This window comes from Apaloderma vittatum, unplaced genomic scaffold (assembly GCF_000703405.1).
Source record: "Apaloderma vittatum isolate BGI_N311 unplaced genomic scaffold, ASM70340v1 scaffold5327, whole genome shotgun sequence".
NCBI classification, from domain to species: Eukaryota; Metazoa; Chordata; class Aves; order Trogoniformes; family Trogonidae; genus Apaloderma; species Apaloderma vittatum.
In genome coordinates this window covers 86,380-104,571 of record NW_009724406.1, presented here as the reverse complement: position 1 = coordinate 104,571, position 18,192 = coordinate 86,380, and the positions used below count along the sequence as shown (strand labels likewise).

The 18,192-nt window shown below is 43.1% G+C and overlaps 1 protein-coding gene across 1 annotated transcript in view; it reads left to right on the top strand.

The window, feature by feature from the left end:
* The window catches only part of FNDC3B (fibronectin type III domain containing 3B), a 92,650-nt gene that overhangs the window by 4,843 nt on the left and 69,615 nt on the right, over positions 1-18,192 (top strand). The window contains exons 3-4 of the mRNA XM_009872469.1: positions 3,643-3,886; positions 6,295-6,579. Of these exons, the coding sequence (XP_009870771.1) occupies positions 3,643-3,886; positions 6,295-6,579 (529 nt within the window). The remainder of the gene's footprint in view (positions 1-3,642; positions 3,887-6,294; positions 6,580-18,192) is intronic.

Below are 18,192 nucleotides of genomic sequence, written 5' to 3'. Positions count from 1 at the left end.
TAAGCTCATGAGAGTCGGTCCTGAAGATCTGTATCATTCTAGACTCTAAAATACTCCTAAAATACTCCATCATTCTTGCTGGTGTTCTAGATGTTCATTTGTCTATTTTCCATGTTGAAGGTAGAGATTTAATACTGGCGTTTGTGCGTGATGGATGGCAAAGACAGTGATGCAAACTTGCCAGGACTGACATGAATTATGAATAAATAAAATGTTGATGTCCAAGTACTTTGTTGCTGAGCTCATTCTGTACTGTTTTCTGGTACAGATTGATTTATGAATGAAGTTTAAAATTACTTGAAGAAAGTCTCCAAGTATCGGCTGTGGTCCACCCAGCGGCCACACTCCAGACGTGCTTGTTGAACCTAAGCACACTAAGTTTAAGTGAAATAAGGATTATTTTTTGAAAGCAAGGGGAGATTAATTGTGTGTTGCCATGTTATACCCATTATAGAATGGAAGTAATAGTATTTCTTTAACTGGAACTCACAAAATATAGGTGCAGTTTACCTGTGCAAAATTAACATGCTTGCCTTTTTCCTGGGGTTGTGGTATTAAATTTTAGTGGGAAAAAATGACAGAATATGGCGTGGTGGTGTACTTTGAATACATGAATTATCTCTAGAGTTTTTGTCGCTACAGTGATATCTTTTAATGTAAAATAAATAACATTTCAAATGACTTTCTCAAAAGTGGCAACTGATGGGGGAGGCAACTTTATTGTGTATGAGTAATGTTCATCCAGAGTCTCCTGAAAGATCATCTACCTACCTCACTCAGCAATTAAATTCCCTAAAATATGGAAAAAACACACAGAACTGTGCTATAATAGTGTTGTTATTGAGGCAGCATGCCAATTATGCCAACAAGCACAAAAAGTAACAGCAAAAGACAATTTACCTCGTAACTGTTTGAAAAAAAAAAACCAAAAATAATGAAAGTTTAGCTCTAGGTGCCAAGTGACCAGAGATATATTTTTTCTTTAAATATAAAATGCTAAAATTAGTAACAACATTTACTTTTAATATTCCAGTTGCATCTAGAGACCTCAGCAGGGATTATGGTTTCATTGCTTCTTGGCACTGGAGTAGAGATGGTTTAGCAGACTCTGTTTCCTGATGAATTTATGATCTTCATGACAAATGGTTTTAAGCAGATACAAAGAATTGCAGCTTTCTTCTTTAAATGGCCAAGTTTAACCACTCTGCTAAGTTATTGTATTTACATTAATGGATCAAACCTAATTTGCTCTGTCTTTGAGGAATCAAAAGAGTCTTCTCCCAGAAGGGCACTACTGCAATCTACCTACTGCAAGTTTTACAAGTCGCGAAATACCTACGGTCTTAACCTGTGCTCTTTTTATAGTTATCTGATGCATTTAATACATAATACATGGGATTACCAATTTTATGATCTGTAAAGGACAGAATAGGGTATTTAAAGATTGTATGTGCAGCTTCAGAAATGTACATATATCTGTAATTCCTAGTTTAGGGGGAAAACGCCCTGTAAGATAGAGAAATAAGGGGGTTTTTTGCATTTTGAAATAAAGTGGGGTTTGTGTTTCTGCATTCATTTGGAAGGTGGGCACAGAAAGTAACAAGAATGCTGTCAGCATTCATGGCCTGGGAGGATTTAAATAAAAGATATTAGTCTCTTAGCTTTTCTGACAGAAGTCTTTTGGAAGGTGGGCTCATCATCTGGGTTGGACTGGGTGATAATTGTGGGTCACTGCCAGCTGAGATATTCTGTTCTATCCCCTCATCTCTGGCTTTTCTCTCACTACTGCTGGTACTTTGTAGTTTCATCTGGGAGCATACTTGCACCAAAAAGGTCTTTGACAGGACTCTGAGCTTTCTTCCCGGCTCCCTAGAAGATGGTGCAGGGTTTGGTACCTGGGGCCAGGACAAGAGATGCTGTGGAGGTTGACTAGAATCAGTAGCAGAGATGAGAGCCCTGAAAATGCAGCAGTTAGAGAGATGCGATGGTCTAAATCTCTGACGTTCGGCCGTCTCTTGAGACTCTCTAAAGTCTCCGAAATGTAAAGCTAACAGATGGCAAATTGCGAGGTGAAGCTGTAAATTTAGAGATTAGGGTCAAGTTTGTTAAGCTAAACAGTTTCTAGTCTGGTTACTCAGTATAGCAAGCAACTCTTTTTCTTTTCTTTTAATGTAAAACATCCATTACAAGTAAAGGAATTACCTTTCTATAAAAAATTTTCTTCTCTAGGAGTCCAGCCAATCCACAGAAACTGTGTCTGTGGTTGCAGCCCACAGCTAAGAGGTGTAAATTCATAAAACCTTAGGACATACATGGCCTAAGGAAGGAATTGGGTCAGCTAATACTGGTTAAATTTCACCCTCTGGTAACTTGCTCAGCAGATACCCGCGGCACGGACCCGTGTTTGCTGGAGCAGAGTCAGCAGAAACAACTGTCTGCCCGTGTCGTTCCTTCACTTCGGGGTATAATCTGCATAAACAAATTCTTCTCTGAGGTTCAGCCTTAAGACCCTGTGACGTGACGAAAGTTGCCGGAGTTGGGGGGACCCATGGCAGGGTGTGTTGTGCTGCTGCTGCTGTGGGTGGGTAACTCCAGCGAACGCTGGTGGTGATCAGCTGAGAGGGGCAGCATCTTCTGGCAGGTGCCCTTGATGCACATCCACCTACCTCATATTGTTCCACCTGCACGTCATCAGTCAGTTTAGAAAAGAAATCGTTAACAACCTGTTTGCTGAATGAAACTAAATTACGCTTCTTTCTTGGTTTCCAACTTTGTGCACGTCAATGTACGGAATCAAAGGGGTAGTAACTGTTCTTACGCGGTTGTATTTTTAAGCTCCGTAAATGGCAGAAGATGTTTTGAATAAGATTCAAGAAAAGCTTGGCTCCTAAGTCTGCACTGAAATCTGGCTGGTTGACTGTTCACCAGAAGTATAGTTCTGGAAAAATTGTAAGCTGAAAAGCTTTTTTTCAGCCTAAGCACATTTCCACCTTCCTGCCTCTGTTTTTACATGCTTGGAGTGTGGTGTTTGGGGCCAAGTTATGCATATTCCAGAGCTGACTTCTATGCACATATAGACTGGTTCTGTAGCAGAAAAACAACCTTTCTGCCCTATGATTTGTCTTGAGCAGATACCTGTTGTGATCGGAGAGGTCCTTTTGAAAACATGTGGCGACACCCCGGGTTCCTGCAGAGCACGTGTCTCTCTGCACGCATGCAGCTTCTCGGCAGTAGCGCTGCCAGCTCGTTGCCAGGCGTTACTAACTCCGTGCTCCCTCCGAGTGCTGTCAAAGTCAGTGGTAGAAATTTTATGGGCAGAATATAAGGTTGGCCTCAATGGGTACTCTTATTTTGGTGCTTTGTGTTTCTCTTCCAATTGTTTTACTCCCTAAACACAGGTTGTTTATTTTGTCTCTTCCCCACATGGTTGTCACTGGTGATTAGTGTGGCTGAGTCTCCCAGAAAAGCCACATCACCACTATGATTGCTTCTGCTGGTATTAATTTTAGAAATGTGTTTGCGAATAAACCTGAGGACCAACCATTTTCTAATGGGAGAAAAAATTGTAAACAGTAAGCATTTTAAAAATACGTTTGTTTCAGATGCTGCATAACGTGCTCATCTCCCTGCCTTCCCTTCCAGGTGATAGAAGACAACACCGGCGTTCGGAGGGTGGTGGTGACCCCCCAGTCTCCGGAGTGTTACCCTCCCAGTTACCCTTCGGCCATCTCTCCAACCCATCACTTACCTCCGTACCTGACGCACCATCCCCATTTTATTCACAACTCTCATACGGCTTTTTATCCTCCCGTCACTGGACCTGGGGACATACCACCACAGTTTTTCCCACAACATCATCTTCCCCCAACAATATATGGAGAACAAGGTGAGCTGGGAGGAAGGTACCCGCGTTTCACATCTGTGTACAGCAAATTCGCGAGGGCTAATGGAAACCAAGAGTAGAAATGAGTCAGAGGACTGTTGTGGAGTGGATTTGTCTGCACAGATGGAGTCTCCTTTATCATGCAGAGCCATCTAGAGGGTAGCAACACGGGGCAGTCCGACGTTGCAGCACTACATTACAGGAATGAAACAAGTTTTAAGTCAATTTTTAAACCGAGTGGGGAAAAAACCATCTTATCCCACGGCCCAAACTAGGGTCATGAGTCATGCTGGCTGTTCTTGCTGTGTCACGACGCAGCATCGCGCAGAAAACCAAAAGACAAAATGTGCTGGGTCCTGGCTTGGGAACGAGGATGGATACAGAGGGCTGGGTCTGAGCCCAGCTTGCCGCAGGCATTTCCAGTGGGAAAAGCCGGATACAGCGTCCTGTCAACTGTAATGCGCTTTCTGCCCCCCCAGCCGTGGTTTTCCAAGAAATAACAGGCATTTTCTGTTTGTTATTCTAGTTGAGACTGCAGTAAGTCACTGAAAAGCGTTGTCTGATACCACAGGGTAGCGTGGCAATCCTAATCAGGCCACAAGCAAATAGCTGCAAGAAAAGTAGTCAAAGAGGCGTATTTCTGTCTGAACTACGCGCTGTTGTGTCTCTGCCACCCTGGAGATAAGTCTTTGTGTAATCTGAAAGAGGGCTTTAACCAAAAAAGTAATCCACAAAGCTACTTGAGACGTTTAACGTGGAAATCAGTTCAGCGTTCATGGTTTTGAATTGCTGCTGAGCTACCTGGGCTCAAGACCCTTTCTGAAGGTGTGTTTAAGGCGTTTTGCCAGAAGGGACGTTCTGTGGGGGTGAGAAGGAAGAGGTGGAAAGAGAGAGAGAGGACTGTACCTATTGATGCTACCTCCTGAAATTTCTGTTGACCATCAGACGTCATTTTCTAGTGAGGAACAGACCCTTACAGCTGATGTAAGGGCAGGGAGCAAGTGGGAAGCTCAGGAAACCGTTCGGGTGGTGTAACCAGCCAGACACGCGGGGCAGGGACTTTGCCCTGGCCGTTGGACAGATGGCTTGACAAAGTCTTGCCAGCAAACATGGTAATGTGCCAAGTGAGCGTAGAGCGTAGATGTTGAATATTTTTTGTAGCCTGGAGATAACCAAGAAGCTGATTCAACTTAAAAATTAAATTTAAAAAAAGTAAATAAATCCTTGGTTGCTTTCCTAAAATGATCTATACCTGTAACACTGAAATAATTGAAGTGGTGAATATTATATTGATAATTATTAATCCACTGTTTCCGTACAGTGCAATGGCTTGTCCTTTAAACATAAATGACATTTATTTGTCGCACGCTGGTTTCAGGCCGCTGGTTGCTGCAAAGAGGATCACGTAGGTAGATAAGCAAAGATGAAGGCCAAGAGGCACTGAAATAGCAAAGAATCTGGCTAGTGAACAGTTTGGGAAATTATATTACAGTATACATGACAATCTCAACTTAGAAACAAGGCTTTAAACCACCGGAGGGGATGCTTGTTTGCTTCGGAAGTATGTGTGATAACTTTCGAATGGATGTAGAGAAAATATGAAGAACGTATTGAGTATTGATTGTTGTTTTGCTAATGAAGGCAAAACTGTTCTTTTGGGCATGAATTTATTTGCGCTTCAAAGTGAAGTGCAAAAAGGAGGGTTGAACTGTAGAGAACAGCAGAAAATATTGTGATTCCTTCAGGCTGCCCTGCCTTGGGTTAGAGATAGTTGTTGTTGGAGGGGAGAAGTGAGGATTGTATTTAATGAAGCATACCTGAAGCATACATATGATATTTATGATATTTCTCAAGGATTTTTTGGACTATTTCACTTACTTAAAGCTTCCCCTTCGTGCTGCACTTCACTCCTTAGGCAGGCACAGCTGACACAATTTTAAAGTCTACTTATACTGGGAAATTAAATTGCCTGTAATCAGGGATGGCAGCTTCAAACCAGGGCATCTCGGCTTGTTCTGTCCAGTCAGGCCCTGGGGAAGAAACTGGTAAATTGCTGGAATTTATGATGGCTTTTTCCTAAATATCCATCACCCTGGATTTCTGTTTGAAATCTGTGTCCCTGAAACATGAAAGGGTGAAAAGGAGAGGAGAAACTGTCGCCCTAGTTGCTGTATTTTACACGCTCACCCAAAGTCCTATCAGCAAAGGAACACAATACCGGAAAAAAAAAAAAAAAATCACTGCAGAAAAGCTTTCTTAAGAAAAAAAAAAAATTGGTTTGTGGTAAAATCTGGCTCCAGGTAAATCTGAAGTGGTTTCATTTGGACATGGTCAGGAATTCGGCTTTCTGAAAAAAAACATTGATTTTTTTGGTTGTTCTGAGTTAACGCGAGTGAATTTCTCTGTTTCAGAAATCATACCACTATACGGGATGTCCAGCTACATTACCAGGGAAGATCAGTACGGCAAACCGCAGCACAAAAAACTCAAAGACAGGCAGATCGATCGCCAAAACCGGCTGAATAGTCCCCCCTCGTCCATCTACAAAAGCCATATAGGCAGCTGCACAACCGTATATAACGGTTACGCAAAGAGCCACAACGGAGCGAGCAGCGGTGGCGGAGGAGCTCCGGCGATGAAGAAACCTGAGCGCAGAGCGAGAAGCAGCCCAAAGTCAAATGAACAAGACCCACATGGTAAAGACAGTTTTATTTATTTTTAATTCCTTTTTATTGCACCTTTCCGGCTTGCCGCCGCCTGCGTTTGGATCGCGTAGCTATGCCAAGGAACGCCGCCACCCACACATAAAGACAGTGTTAATACACTGCAAACTTAAATATAAACGTGGAGCTTGCTATACTATATTTGTTTTGTAAGATCAACCGGTTGCCTCCTCATCTTTCATGATTACTCCTTGGTAGATTGTTCTCTGTTTTTATCTGTTGGAAAAAGAAATGCATTTTGTGGGCATGTTCTTGGTTTTATTTTGCTTTTCATAGAGATGTGCTGGCACTTCACAAAAATCCTTACGGACAGTTGAGCTATAAGCAAAACCTGACTATTAGGTACCACTGCTTTGCATCACCTACATAAACGTTAGAAAGTTTGAAGATGATTGCTGAAAAAACAAGTTTGTTTATATGCAAGTTCAATGGAAGCGCGATTAGTTGAAATGGAAGAAATTTGAAAGGAAGTTGCTTAATCTGAGCCATTGGAACTAGTGGCCACCTTTTGTGTGTCTACTTTTGAAATAATTTTCTTCAACATTTTCACAGGCTTCTCAGGTAAAAAAATTGAAACTTTACAGTAAAACCCTAGGTTATTCATCTGATCAAATCCCATTCCTCACAATCCATTCTGCCTATTAGCCAGTTTTACCTAAATTTAGCTCAGTAACTGGTTATAATAAACCTTCTTTCAGCTTTTCTCTGCCTGTCTCTTTGCTGACTGCTACGACTGCAACTGGCTGAACAGACTTTCAGGTAGTAAGCAAGCCTATACCTGGCATGTCTAGGATATTTGTAATGTAGCACGCTTTGAAATCTCCCGTGTGAACAGCATAGGTTTTCCATTATCTGTATATTGTGTATATTTATTTGGCTGTGTACTTTTCTTTGGGAGACATAGCTGAAATAAATAGTCGTGAAAAGTAACTTAATTGATAGCCAAAGGGGAAAAAAGTGTTGCTGGCACAGTGAGGAATGAGGATTTGCAGCCATGCTTCGGGGTCTTTAGAATTAGCAAGGATCTGTATCTGGGAATGCTTTACTCCAAGAAAATGAATCACTGCATTAGACTTCCTAATTAGTTCTTGTTAGTCAGCTTATATGACCTTTAATATACTTATTTATGGTTAGCTCTTTTTTTTTCGCTCTAGTTTGTGGTGGAATGCCTGAGGTGTTTGAAAGCAGCACCGGCATGAACAACCTGGAAGAAGATACAGTCTTAACAGCTAAACTGCACAATACAGCTTCAGTGGGTACTAAGTCAGCCTGGATGATCATTTAAAATAATCTAAATTTAATTTAAAAATAGCTAGTTTCAGGGTTTCCTGCAGCCTTTGTGTTTGTCTAATTTTTTTTGGCCTTGGAGTAGTTTGCTGTGCTCCAGCTCATGAAGAGTGTGAGCGCTCACGAAGTGCCAAGAAAATCAGTGAAGTCAGGGCTACGGCACATCCAGCCTGTCAGCCAGAGAGCACCTTAAAACTGGGAACCACAAGTGCTAGAATCTTCCCCCAAACCATGAAAAAATCTGTAACAGGAGACCATGCAAATAAACATCAGTTGTCTCACCCTTCTGATAAATCCAACTCACCAAACAAAGCCCTAAAATAAGCTTCCGCTTTCTATTTATGAGCTTCAAACCATAGCTTGATGATTTGTTTCCTCCTCAATTATGAGGGGATTTATTGATTTATACCTGGCTAATGTGGCCGTATGGATAATTGGGGTGAGAGTTAAAAGCAATCTGGGAACTGCTGATAATCTTGGTTCGCGCTGTGTGTTTAGAACAGCCAAGAAAAACAGCGCATCAGGAGCAGCAAGCAGCAAAGCCATTTAAACTTACGCATTTTGTGGGTGTCTATCAGTTCAAGCCTGCTAATAGTTAAAAATTTGGTGGGGCTGCTGCGTGGCTGCTTCCAAATTTCCAGAATAGCCTGGAAAAACTATAAAATATATACGTATAATACGTAGAGAATGAGAATCTTTATTTAGAAAACCACGTGGCCAAAGAACTCTTGAGAGACAAGGAGGAATGTATGAGTTTAGAGTAAAACTTAAAAGTAAGGTGAATGAGAACTGAAGCTGATGGGTTCGTTTGCATGAATTTCTTAACTGAGATTGGGATGTGTGTCAGTTCGTCTCCAGCTGGGGTGCACGTGTGTGTGTGTGCGATGGTGGCTGGCACTGGGGTGTTGGGATGTTGGAGCAATCCAGTGAGCCAGCTCCCGGCAAGCTGCTGTCACCGAACCGGTACGCGACCGGAGCCAAAGCTTCCACAGCCGACGTCCTGGCTGGCACGGAAAACATCCTCCCTCAGCACACGGTACCGCCGCCTGACATAGCGATTGCTTTCCTTAGGGACTGGGCTTTTGGGAAGCAAAGCACTGGGAGGTACTGGGGCTCCAGGAGCGTGGGTAGGAGCTGGCTGGTGGCCGGCGATGCTCTCCAGCCGACGCTTTTGAAAGGCAGCTGGAGCACCTGGGGACAGGCGGTGGAGGAGCATGGTCTGCGTCAGGGGTGTTTGGGATGGGGAGGCAGAAGATGGGTACATCTCTTCTCATGCCTGCTACCCCCGTGTTGAAGTCTTTGTCTTGCTCCTTGTTTCTCGGTAGTAATTTCTTCGCAGGGTGTGTTGCTCCTTACTGAGCATCTCCGAGCAATCGCTGCACCAAGGGTGTCACAGAGCCCTGTAACAAGAATATTGAAGAAAAGGTTCAGTGTACAATGCAAGGACAAGTCCACTTTTTATTTTTCCTTGAAAAGACATGATATAAATCACAAAAACATGGGATATTTAAGTTAACAATGTACTTTTCCATCAAAATATACACTCATCGCATGTGTTGTCCGTGCGGCGCTTAAATAAGAAAAGTCAAGGAGAACTTACTGCTGCTTTTCAGTGTTTAAAGAACCAGGAGTTCCCCAAAAAGCTGATTCAGCACTGCTAAAAGTAAAGGCATGATAGCCCCATCAATAGTACTGAAATAAAGTACGTAAATGATTCTGGAGTGTTTTCGGTTCAGTTACCTCTTCTGCTGTGAATCCAGCATGGGCTCCTGTGGTACATTAAAAATATGTTGGTGTTTCTGTTATGCACCCGTGTCTCAGACTGGCCGTAGGACGTCGCCTCAGGACCCCTTTTCAAGTAGGGAAATGACAGTTTCAGACCGAGGTTGTAAGTGCAATTCCTCTGGCCTTTTCCATTGGCAGCATCTTGTCTTTATGTCGGGAGGTGCACTTGTAAATAAAGATTTCTGATTATGCTGGATGCTGGAAATAAGCCATTTTAAGGCAAAAAAGAAGAGGAACGAATAGCTTCCAATTGCCAGAAAAGTTCCAAGAGTTTGTTGTGGCAGGGTGGCTGCTGCCTTGTACAGGCAGGAGACTGGCAGGTATGAAGTAAGGACTGTAATTTGAAATCCATACTGTAGCTTTCCTGCAGAGCTTTTTTAAAAACTGAATGGGAGAGGAGGGAGCATGGCTGGGTGGTGGTTTTTTTTGGTTTTTGTGTTGTGGGTTGGTTTGATGGTGTTTTTGTTTTGTTTTTTTTTTAATAAAGGAGCCTTGCCATGTAAAAAGAGCTGTAAGCGGAAATCCTGTCCCATTCATGCTGTCCTTTACGAATTTCGGTCTGAGTCACTTCCTTCTCATGCACTCCGTGGTTCACTTCTTGGTCATGCAGGGATCTGATAGTTTGAGAAGTTTTGTGTGTGGCTGCAAGTCCTGTGGGAACATAAGCAAGTTTTGAGCGTTCTTACAATACTTTTGCCTATTTGCTAATAAAACATTTTTTTTCCCTGCTTCGAATCAGATAAAGTCTTTTTTCTTTTCTTTTTCTTCTGAAATGCTCATTGAAGTTTGAAGGACCTAAGGGAGCCAAAGTAAAACACTTCACATGAGTAGAAGTAGAAAGCAGGAGATGGATTGTTACGTGCATCCTGCCCAGGAGCTGGGTGGGTGCTGGGGACTGGGTGCCAGAATAAACAGACCCAGCCTGGGCAGGGAGGCAGCTCCAGGGGAGGTCACCTTCACCCCTTTGTAAGCGTTTCGTAAAGAATATTTTTTATTATTATTTTTTGTGGTGATTTGAGAAGGTTTTGGCCCTTATGAGTCAGAGCAGTGGCCCATCTAGCCCAGTGGTCTGTCTTCTGCAGTCGTGATGGAGCTGCTGCTGGGGGAGAGCCCAGCCCTGTCCCGGGCACTGACCGGTCCCTGCTCCTCCACCAGCACCCAGAGCTGCCCGGCATGGCACAGGGTTTAGTTCCTTCGGTCCCCACTTGCTGAACTGTGTGTCAGTTTGTCCGACTCTTTTTGGAATTGGTCATTTGCAGAGTTGCTTTTCTGCTGCCCAAGGCAGTGCCCGAATGCTGACTTGGTGTCTGCTTGGCTCCTCTGAGCCTTGGCTTCTTGCACGTGGAGTTGTCATGCTTTATGTATGGAGAAAAGAAGGTTGGAATTATTTATTAAATCAAAGAGTTCTTGGAGACTACAGGTAGATTGTAAATTTTTGTAGTACCAATGTTGTGTGGGTACAGCCAGCATGCAAACTCAAAGATGTTACTTTCGTTGATTTTTGTAAATCTAATTTTGGGCACTGAAGCAGCCTTCAGTACTGCCAAAGGTGAAAACCACTGCTTCACGTTCCTGCCTGCATTGCTGGTGGATGTTTCTCGGGAGATGTGACTGGCTCTGGGGGCGCATTTCTTTGAGGTGGCTGTGTCAGCAGCACATGGAAAATGGGCTTAGCAAGAGAACGTTCTGGCTGTGGTGGTGTTAATTTGAAGGCGTTTGAAAGGTACTGAACTCGGCAGGAACAGAAGTTCAGAGGTGAAGGAGTCAGGCTGAATGATGTGCATCACCTGGGCTGATCTAGGAAGGTCTGGTCCCAGCAAGTGTCCCTGGGCAGGACACGCTCTGCGGCTGCAGACTGAAAAAATGGAGCTGGTGCTTTCTTGATACGACCTTATCCTGTTCTCTCTCTCTCCCTCTCCTTTATAACATTTTAATATGTTTAGGAAAAGAATATTTGGGGGGTTTTTTTCCTATTTTTGTTTTTTAATTGTATCAAGCTTTTCTGAATCCAGAGCCTGTGAATTAAAGGGAAATTGAGAGAGCTGTGATTCAATGCAGACAGGAACCAGGCAAAGTTCCTCTACTTACTCATTCTAGATCCTGTCAATTCTTTTCTATTTTGGTCCTGAATCTGTTTCGCAAGCTTACTGGGATGTATAAATATCCATACCTGTACATTCTGTAGATTTAAAAGCTTAAAAGAATGGTTTCATCACTTCGGGTCCATGTAAGCAAAGAGACTGAGAAACACTCTGACAATACACATCAATTTTATCTTCTTTTAGCCAGGAAATGATGATTTAATATTTACCAATAAAGATCTTTGTAATACCAACGTAGAAATGTTCTGCAGAAAAAAAATTGCAATGAAAGATGCTTCTACTGACATACAAAATACCCCTACGTAAGTGCAGCTTCCCTGATTTCCCATATGTATTTGCTACTATAAAATAAGGAGATTTAACAAGATTGTCTCCTGAAGACAGCCCGTCAAAACTGACACAGTGATTTTATTAGTAACAGGGAAAAAAACACTCTGAAGACTAAAATACATCTGTCAGGCTGTGTGGATTTTAGTATTATACCAAATAATGAAATGTGAAACGTAGTGTTTGCTGGAAACTGAGACGTGTCGAATCTTCTGAGTTTAGATCAGAAATCTGAATAGTATTACTGTACCTACTGCATTTTCTAAATAGTTTTAGCAAATAATACTAGACTGATTTGTTTAGACTTTTCGTGTGTGTTGTGCGCCTGTTGGGGTTTTTTAAGTTTTACTAAGCGAGAGGAAATAGAATGCATCAATTAGAGCACTAGACTGAACTTGAGCAACCACAGTTAACTTGTGACACCGGGGAATTTCCAGTGTGATATGCTCGTGCCTCGACCTTATCCCTTGCATCATGACTGAGCTTGTGGTTTTGTTTCAATTTGGAAATATGCCTACTTCTTAACCGTTCTTTATCTTTTGTATTTTCACTAAAATAAGAGGCTGTGAAATTGTTCCTCCAGGCAGAAAACATGACGATTCAGAGTTTCAGATGCTTTGGATGTTAACATGCACCTTCGTGTACCAGAGGCAATGCCACACAGGATCTTTACCAAAGAATATTTTACCTAATGGTCACATAAAATAACCACTCAAGCAAGCTCCCTGTAGACTGATTAATATATTTGACATACATTGACATTATGCAGTGCTCAGGCAAAGCACACTCCCAGGTTTGTGTCAGTCTATACGCATGCAAGAATTTATTCAGATTAGGCTTAATTTATGACTTGTCTTCAGCAAAAAGAATTGCTGAGGTGTTTATCCAGCATCACTGAGAAGGACACTAGGTCAAGGAAGAGAAAAAAATCTCACTTTCCTCTGTGATCTTGAAAGTGGACTTGCATCACGGGGTTAAATAACACGAGTCTGTGTCCTCCCTACCTCCCCGTTCCCCTGCCCAGCCCCAAGCCCAGCGGTGTTTCGCTCTCAGCTGCCTCTGTGTAGTTCCTTCTAGTGCATCTTGGCCAGTTCTTTCCCAGAATGCCAGATAATTTCCAGGATTTTACAAGCTTATAGGAGTCGGTCTGCATGTGAAATGTCATGAGCGTGGAAGTGTTCTCTGGCTGTATCCATACTGAAGAAAAGAAACTGAGGTTTATGGGAAGCCCACATGCCAGGGCAGTCCTGCCTTCTTTCACACCACGTTGCTTCCTTCCAGCAGAAAGGATGGTTTGTGCTTCAGCAGCACAGAACCCTGCAACCTGGCGGGGCTAGGACAGGGACACGAGAGATGGTCACACTCTATTTTTATGCACTTATCTTGAGAGGCTGAAGAGCCAGCATCATAGCTTACGCACCAGAATCTCGGTAAGAGATTCTCTTCATCGAAATGGGATCCTTGCCTCTTTATTCAATTATTCATCTGGATGTTTTGTACCTGGAAATGCAAACAAAGCATCAAGGTAGATGCATGTGATGCTTTAAGCTGCTCTGAGAGTTGGTCTCTTGGCCATCAGGAGCTCTGAGGCACGACTGGCAGAATGGGTCACCACGAGTCTGGTTACATTTTTCAGCCTCGTCACAGAAGCTCAGAGGAAAGAAAGCTCAAAGCTGCCTGATCTTCTGAAGTGTGCAAGCCTGCTAGGAACACAGCTCCCAGCCCACCTGAAGTGTGGCGCGTATCCAGTAAAGAGTTGGGGAAATCTGGGTCCAGGGCTCCCGTCTGACCTTATTGGTGATTTAAAACCTCTTTGGATGGTAGCTGGGATTTTTCCCTGAGGGTGTTTTTCTTGATTCTGATCAACCGCTGTAGACTCTCATATACTCCTGATCTGCTTTCATCCCTCCCTTGTCTCATTTTGGCAGCGGGATCTCCGTGGTGGGGGCAGCTGGACAAGCTATCTGCTCCGTGATTTATCAGGGAGTCGGTGCTGAATGACGTAAGGCACATCCTCTTCCCCCAGAGGAGCTTCATATTATCTCAAGAATTTGCAGCTTCTGCTGCAGCTGAGGGTCAAATCCAGAAGACTGAAATCTGAGTCTTTTTTCCTAGGAGTATACATAATTTATAAGATGTCCGACCAACAGGAGAAAAAACAAAATAAAGAAGGCCAAGTATATTTTCATCCTGCTTAAATGCTCAGCGATTAAATCCATGGGCTGGGGAAAAGAGTTGCACAAAGGTCTCAGAGCTTCAGCGCAAGATAAACAATATATTCTCACCACTTAAGAGGAGATAACGGGGACCACCGGCAAGGAAGGGAACCGCGTTTCCCTTATTTGGCAACATCGGGGCCACGGAGCCAGCGGGGAGGGGGTATTTATAGGGAAGAGGTGGAACATTTCCTCCCTCTGGAGTATAAAAACTAAAACACCTTTAAGTCTAATAATTCAACGAACAACCCTTATTTGTATGCCCAGATGTGCTGAACAATGTCCCTCTGTAAATTCATCTGGATTTGCAAAGGCGGTGAAATGAAATTTCATGGCCTGCTGGAGTTAATGGGATTTGTTTACCTAACTCTCTTAAGGCTGTGTTTCAAAACCCATCCGTTAGTTTTCTTTTTATGAGGGAGGATGGAATTTGATTTCAAAAGTTTCTGTGACCTTCGGTGCATTTTCTTTTGTGGGGGGAAACCCTTTATTTTTAGAAAAGCAGGGTGATGCTTTGAATATTGCAATCAACAGAATGGACAGATATTCTTCTAAAATGGAACAGCCCTTTTTGATTTTGCCTTTTTATTTTCTTCCAGGTTGATTACAAGATTTTGTGCTGAAACTTGAATTTGGGTTTTTTTGTGTTTTGCTGGGATTTTTTTCTGTAAGGAGCTTTGCTTAGAAGCAGCTGCTTTGATTTACCATGATTCATGTCACTTTTGCCTGAATTTCATCTCAGCAATGAAATCCAGATTGAGTTGAAATTCTTATAGCTATGTTGAAGCCTTCCCAGCAAGCTGTAGTCAGGTGGATATTTCTATGAAATTTTTAAGATATTTGGAAAGGTTCTTAATGGCGAAACTGGTTGTGCAAAGATCTGAGATAGCATTATCGCCCTCGTCCCACACAGAAGTGTTAAGTGCACAGAGAGTTCTCCCAGCTCACAAATAGTTAATTGGGACAGACATTACAGATCAGGTTTTTTAAACATTCTTGAGTGCACTCTTCACATCACAGGCTTGGGAGGGCACTGATAATTTTTTTTTTACTTTTGCATTGGAGGAATTTAGCACCTGATCGTGATGAACTGTTCTGTTTAATGTAATTCTAGCCCAGGTAATCGTAGTTCATCATTCAGACTTTGCTGAAAAACAGTTTAGGCTGGGATTAGCCAAGTAAGCTGGTGGTCATCTGTCACAAGGAGGACAGCTTATTTCTCTTCTGCTGTCTATGTACCTGTGTTTGGGTCCATTTAAAGGAGGGAGCGGGAGTTTCGTCACCTCCCCATCTCTTGAGCTGCAGTGCCTGGGCTCAGTGGAAAGGAAAAAACATTCTTTGATTTCCTGGATTACTGTGATCTCCACCACTCGTTGCAGTCTGATTATCTCATAGTTTGCATCTGGAAAAAGAGGTCGGTAATTTATGTTGGTAACAGAAAAGCCAGGCTGGAGTTTGTTCAGAAACTGTCGTGACTCTGCAGCCATTCACTAGGTTGACATTGAAAAATCCCTGTGGAGCTCCACGAAAAATCTGTGTATTTCAAGCATTACAATAATACTTTGAATTTTTTTTCTTTTTTTCTTAAAAACTTGCTTTTCCTGTGGAATGTCATCTCTTAAAAACATGCAAATACCATTAAGTAGTGCCTAGAAATAAAATTGCTGCTTTAATGTAAATGTGAAGACAAAATCAAGACCAATGAAAAGGTGACACATTTTCTACTTTTACCCTGGTTTAGAGAAAGTTTTCCCTGCTTGCTTTCTTGTAAAGGTTGAATCTCTCTCTCTGTTTCTGAGAGCGAAATAATGCTTATTGTTAAAACCTAGCATTCCAAAGCAGTTTTCATTGCCCACCATGACATCGAAAGACGACATTTCTCCATTAATTTCTGCTTTGATTCAAGCGAGGCTGAGGGCAAAATTATTTTTTTAAAAGTTGCTTCCTCTGTAACAGGCAGGGTTGTGCCCTTGCGCTGGGAAGTGCTCTGCCGCCTGCAGATTGTTGTAGCAAACGCGGTAGCTTTGCAAAGCTCGTGGCCAAGGAGGCTGTTAATTTTGGCTGAGGAGCTCCGTTTAATCCCAACCAAGTTTGGAGCTCCTATGGAGTCTGTTTTGGCTGTGCTGTCTGATTGTTCTCCTGTGCAAATGTGCATTTTTGTTGTGGTTTTTTTCAGGTTATTTTGTCAGTTTTGTGTTTGATCAGGGAAATGCTGTGTGTAACCGGCAGATCAGCAAAGGCTTTTATTGGCCATTTTCTATATCGCCGTATTTTTGACAGTCAAGAAAATGAAGTTTTACTTTGGGTTCAGTACTGATGCCATTGTTCCCCTGCGTTGGAGATGATATTTCAGAGAGAAGTACTTCCCGATTGGCATGGGGCAGCAGTCCCAGGGTTTAAAGCCCTAGACTGGTGACACGGGAGGCTTGTCAAAACCTGCCTTTGGTAGGGATTGTGCTTTTCACCTCCATTCTTAGAGGGTTCAGGGATCCCCGCTGCCACGGGAGGACCCTCTGGGAGACCAGAGAGTGGTGGAGACATGACCACGCTGTCTGCTGCTTTTCAGCCTGATGGGGGCACTCCATGGAACCATCAATGACCCAGTTAAGAAGAGGGGACTATAATTTTTGGTGCTTTTGATCAGCATAAGGAGAAGTCGTGAGACTCATTTCACTGCTTGTATTGCTGGTGCTCAACCTCTCGCTTCGCCCAGCAGCTGAGAGTCAGTCGCTGTGCTTGAAAGGAGCCTTTTCTTTCTGAGAGGAAATCTTCCCCGGTAAATGCCAGATTTGAACCTGGAAAGGGGGAGTAGGGAGCTCCAGGAATATTTTGGGAGAGCCTTTAAGTCTGCTTGTCAATTGAAAAAGATTTCTTGCTGTAAAAGCTGAAGGGCGTTAATGGCAGCGGCAGGTGTAGACTGCTTACAAACTGCAGGCAAAGAATGAGCAGAAAAAGGTAAAGATGTATCAAATCCATAGGGCTCCTGTAAATCCAACAAAATCAGACACAACAGAGAAAAGGAAGAAAGTCAAGAAAGGTGAGGTGATTCTTTTTTCAAAACAAACACACACAAGTAATGTCAGTTTATAACTGTTCTCTCGGCAGTTCTTAGGCGCTTTCTTTGTGCCTTAAGCAAGATGCAAGAAGAGGCAATGATTGATTAAAATAATTCCTTAATTGGACAAGTTTGATCGTGTGATCTGTTTTTAATCATTTCCTTCAGTCTCGCAATATCACACTTTGTGAACTGCAGTGGCTGCGGGGTAATGATGTCTGGTGCTCATAGAGAAGGCAGAAGACAGAGAAGACAAACTTCAACGTTTGTGTGCTCGTGGCTGGAGCTGCTGCTCTTTCTGGTGCAACTTCAGCACGCAGCTCGTGGAGCAGCACTCTGTGTCCCTCCTGGGCTCTCTGGGGCGAATAAGGATCATGCTTTTGATCAAGCTGGAGAGCCTCAAGCTTTTTAGCTGCAAAGATTCGACCATATTAGTAGCTGTCCCACGTTACGAGGGTTCGCTAGAATGAGGGAGCGTTATCGTGTATCTCCACCCGTCTTGCGCACGTGGGTACTCGCCTGCCGGCTCCAACAGGAGATTTTGCCTGTGCCCATGCAACTTAGACGACCTCTCTGAAATTGCAGCCTGTAGCATTGAAATTATGCTAATAAGAATCAACAGAGTTTTAATTAGCCGTTCTTGGTGAGCTACTTTTGCATGAATCAGCTGTGGCATTTTTAAAAGCACGATGGACAAAAAAGACAGAAGGGGGTGGCCACTGCCTGTGGCAGCCTGCGAGTCAGCCCGTGTTTATCTGCAAAGCTTTTGCTCTCTTCTCAGACCCACATAGCGTGCCGGCTGCTGTTGCATAAG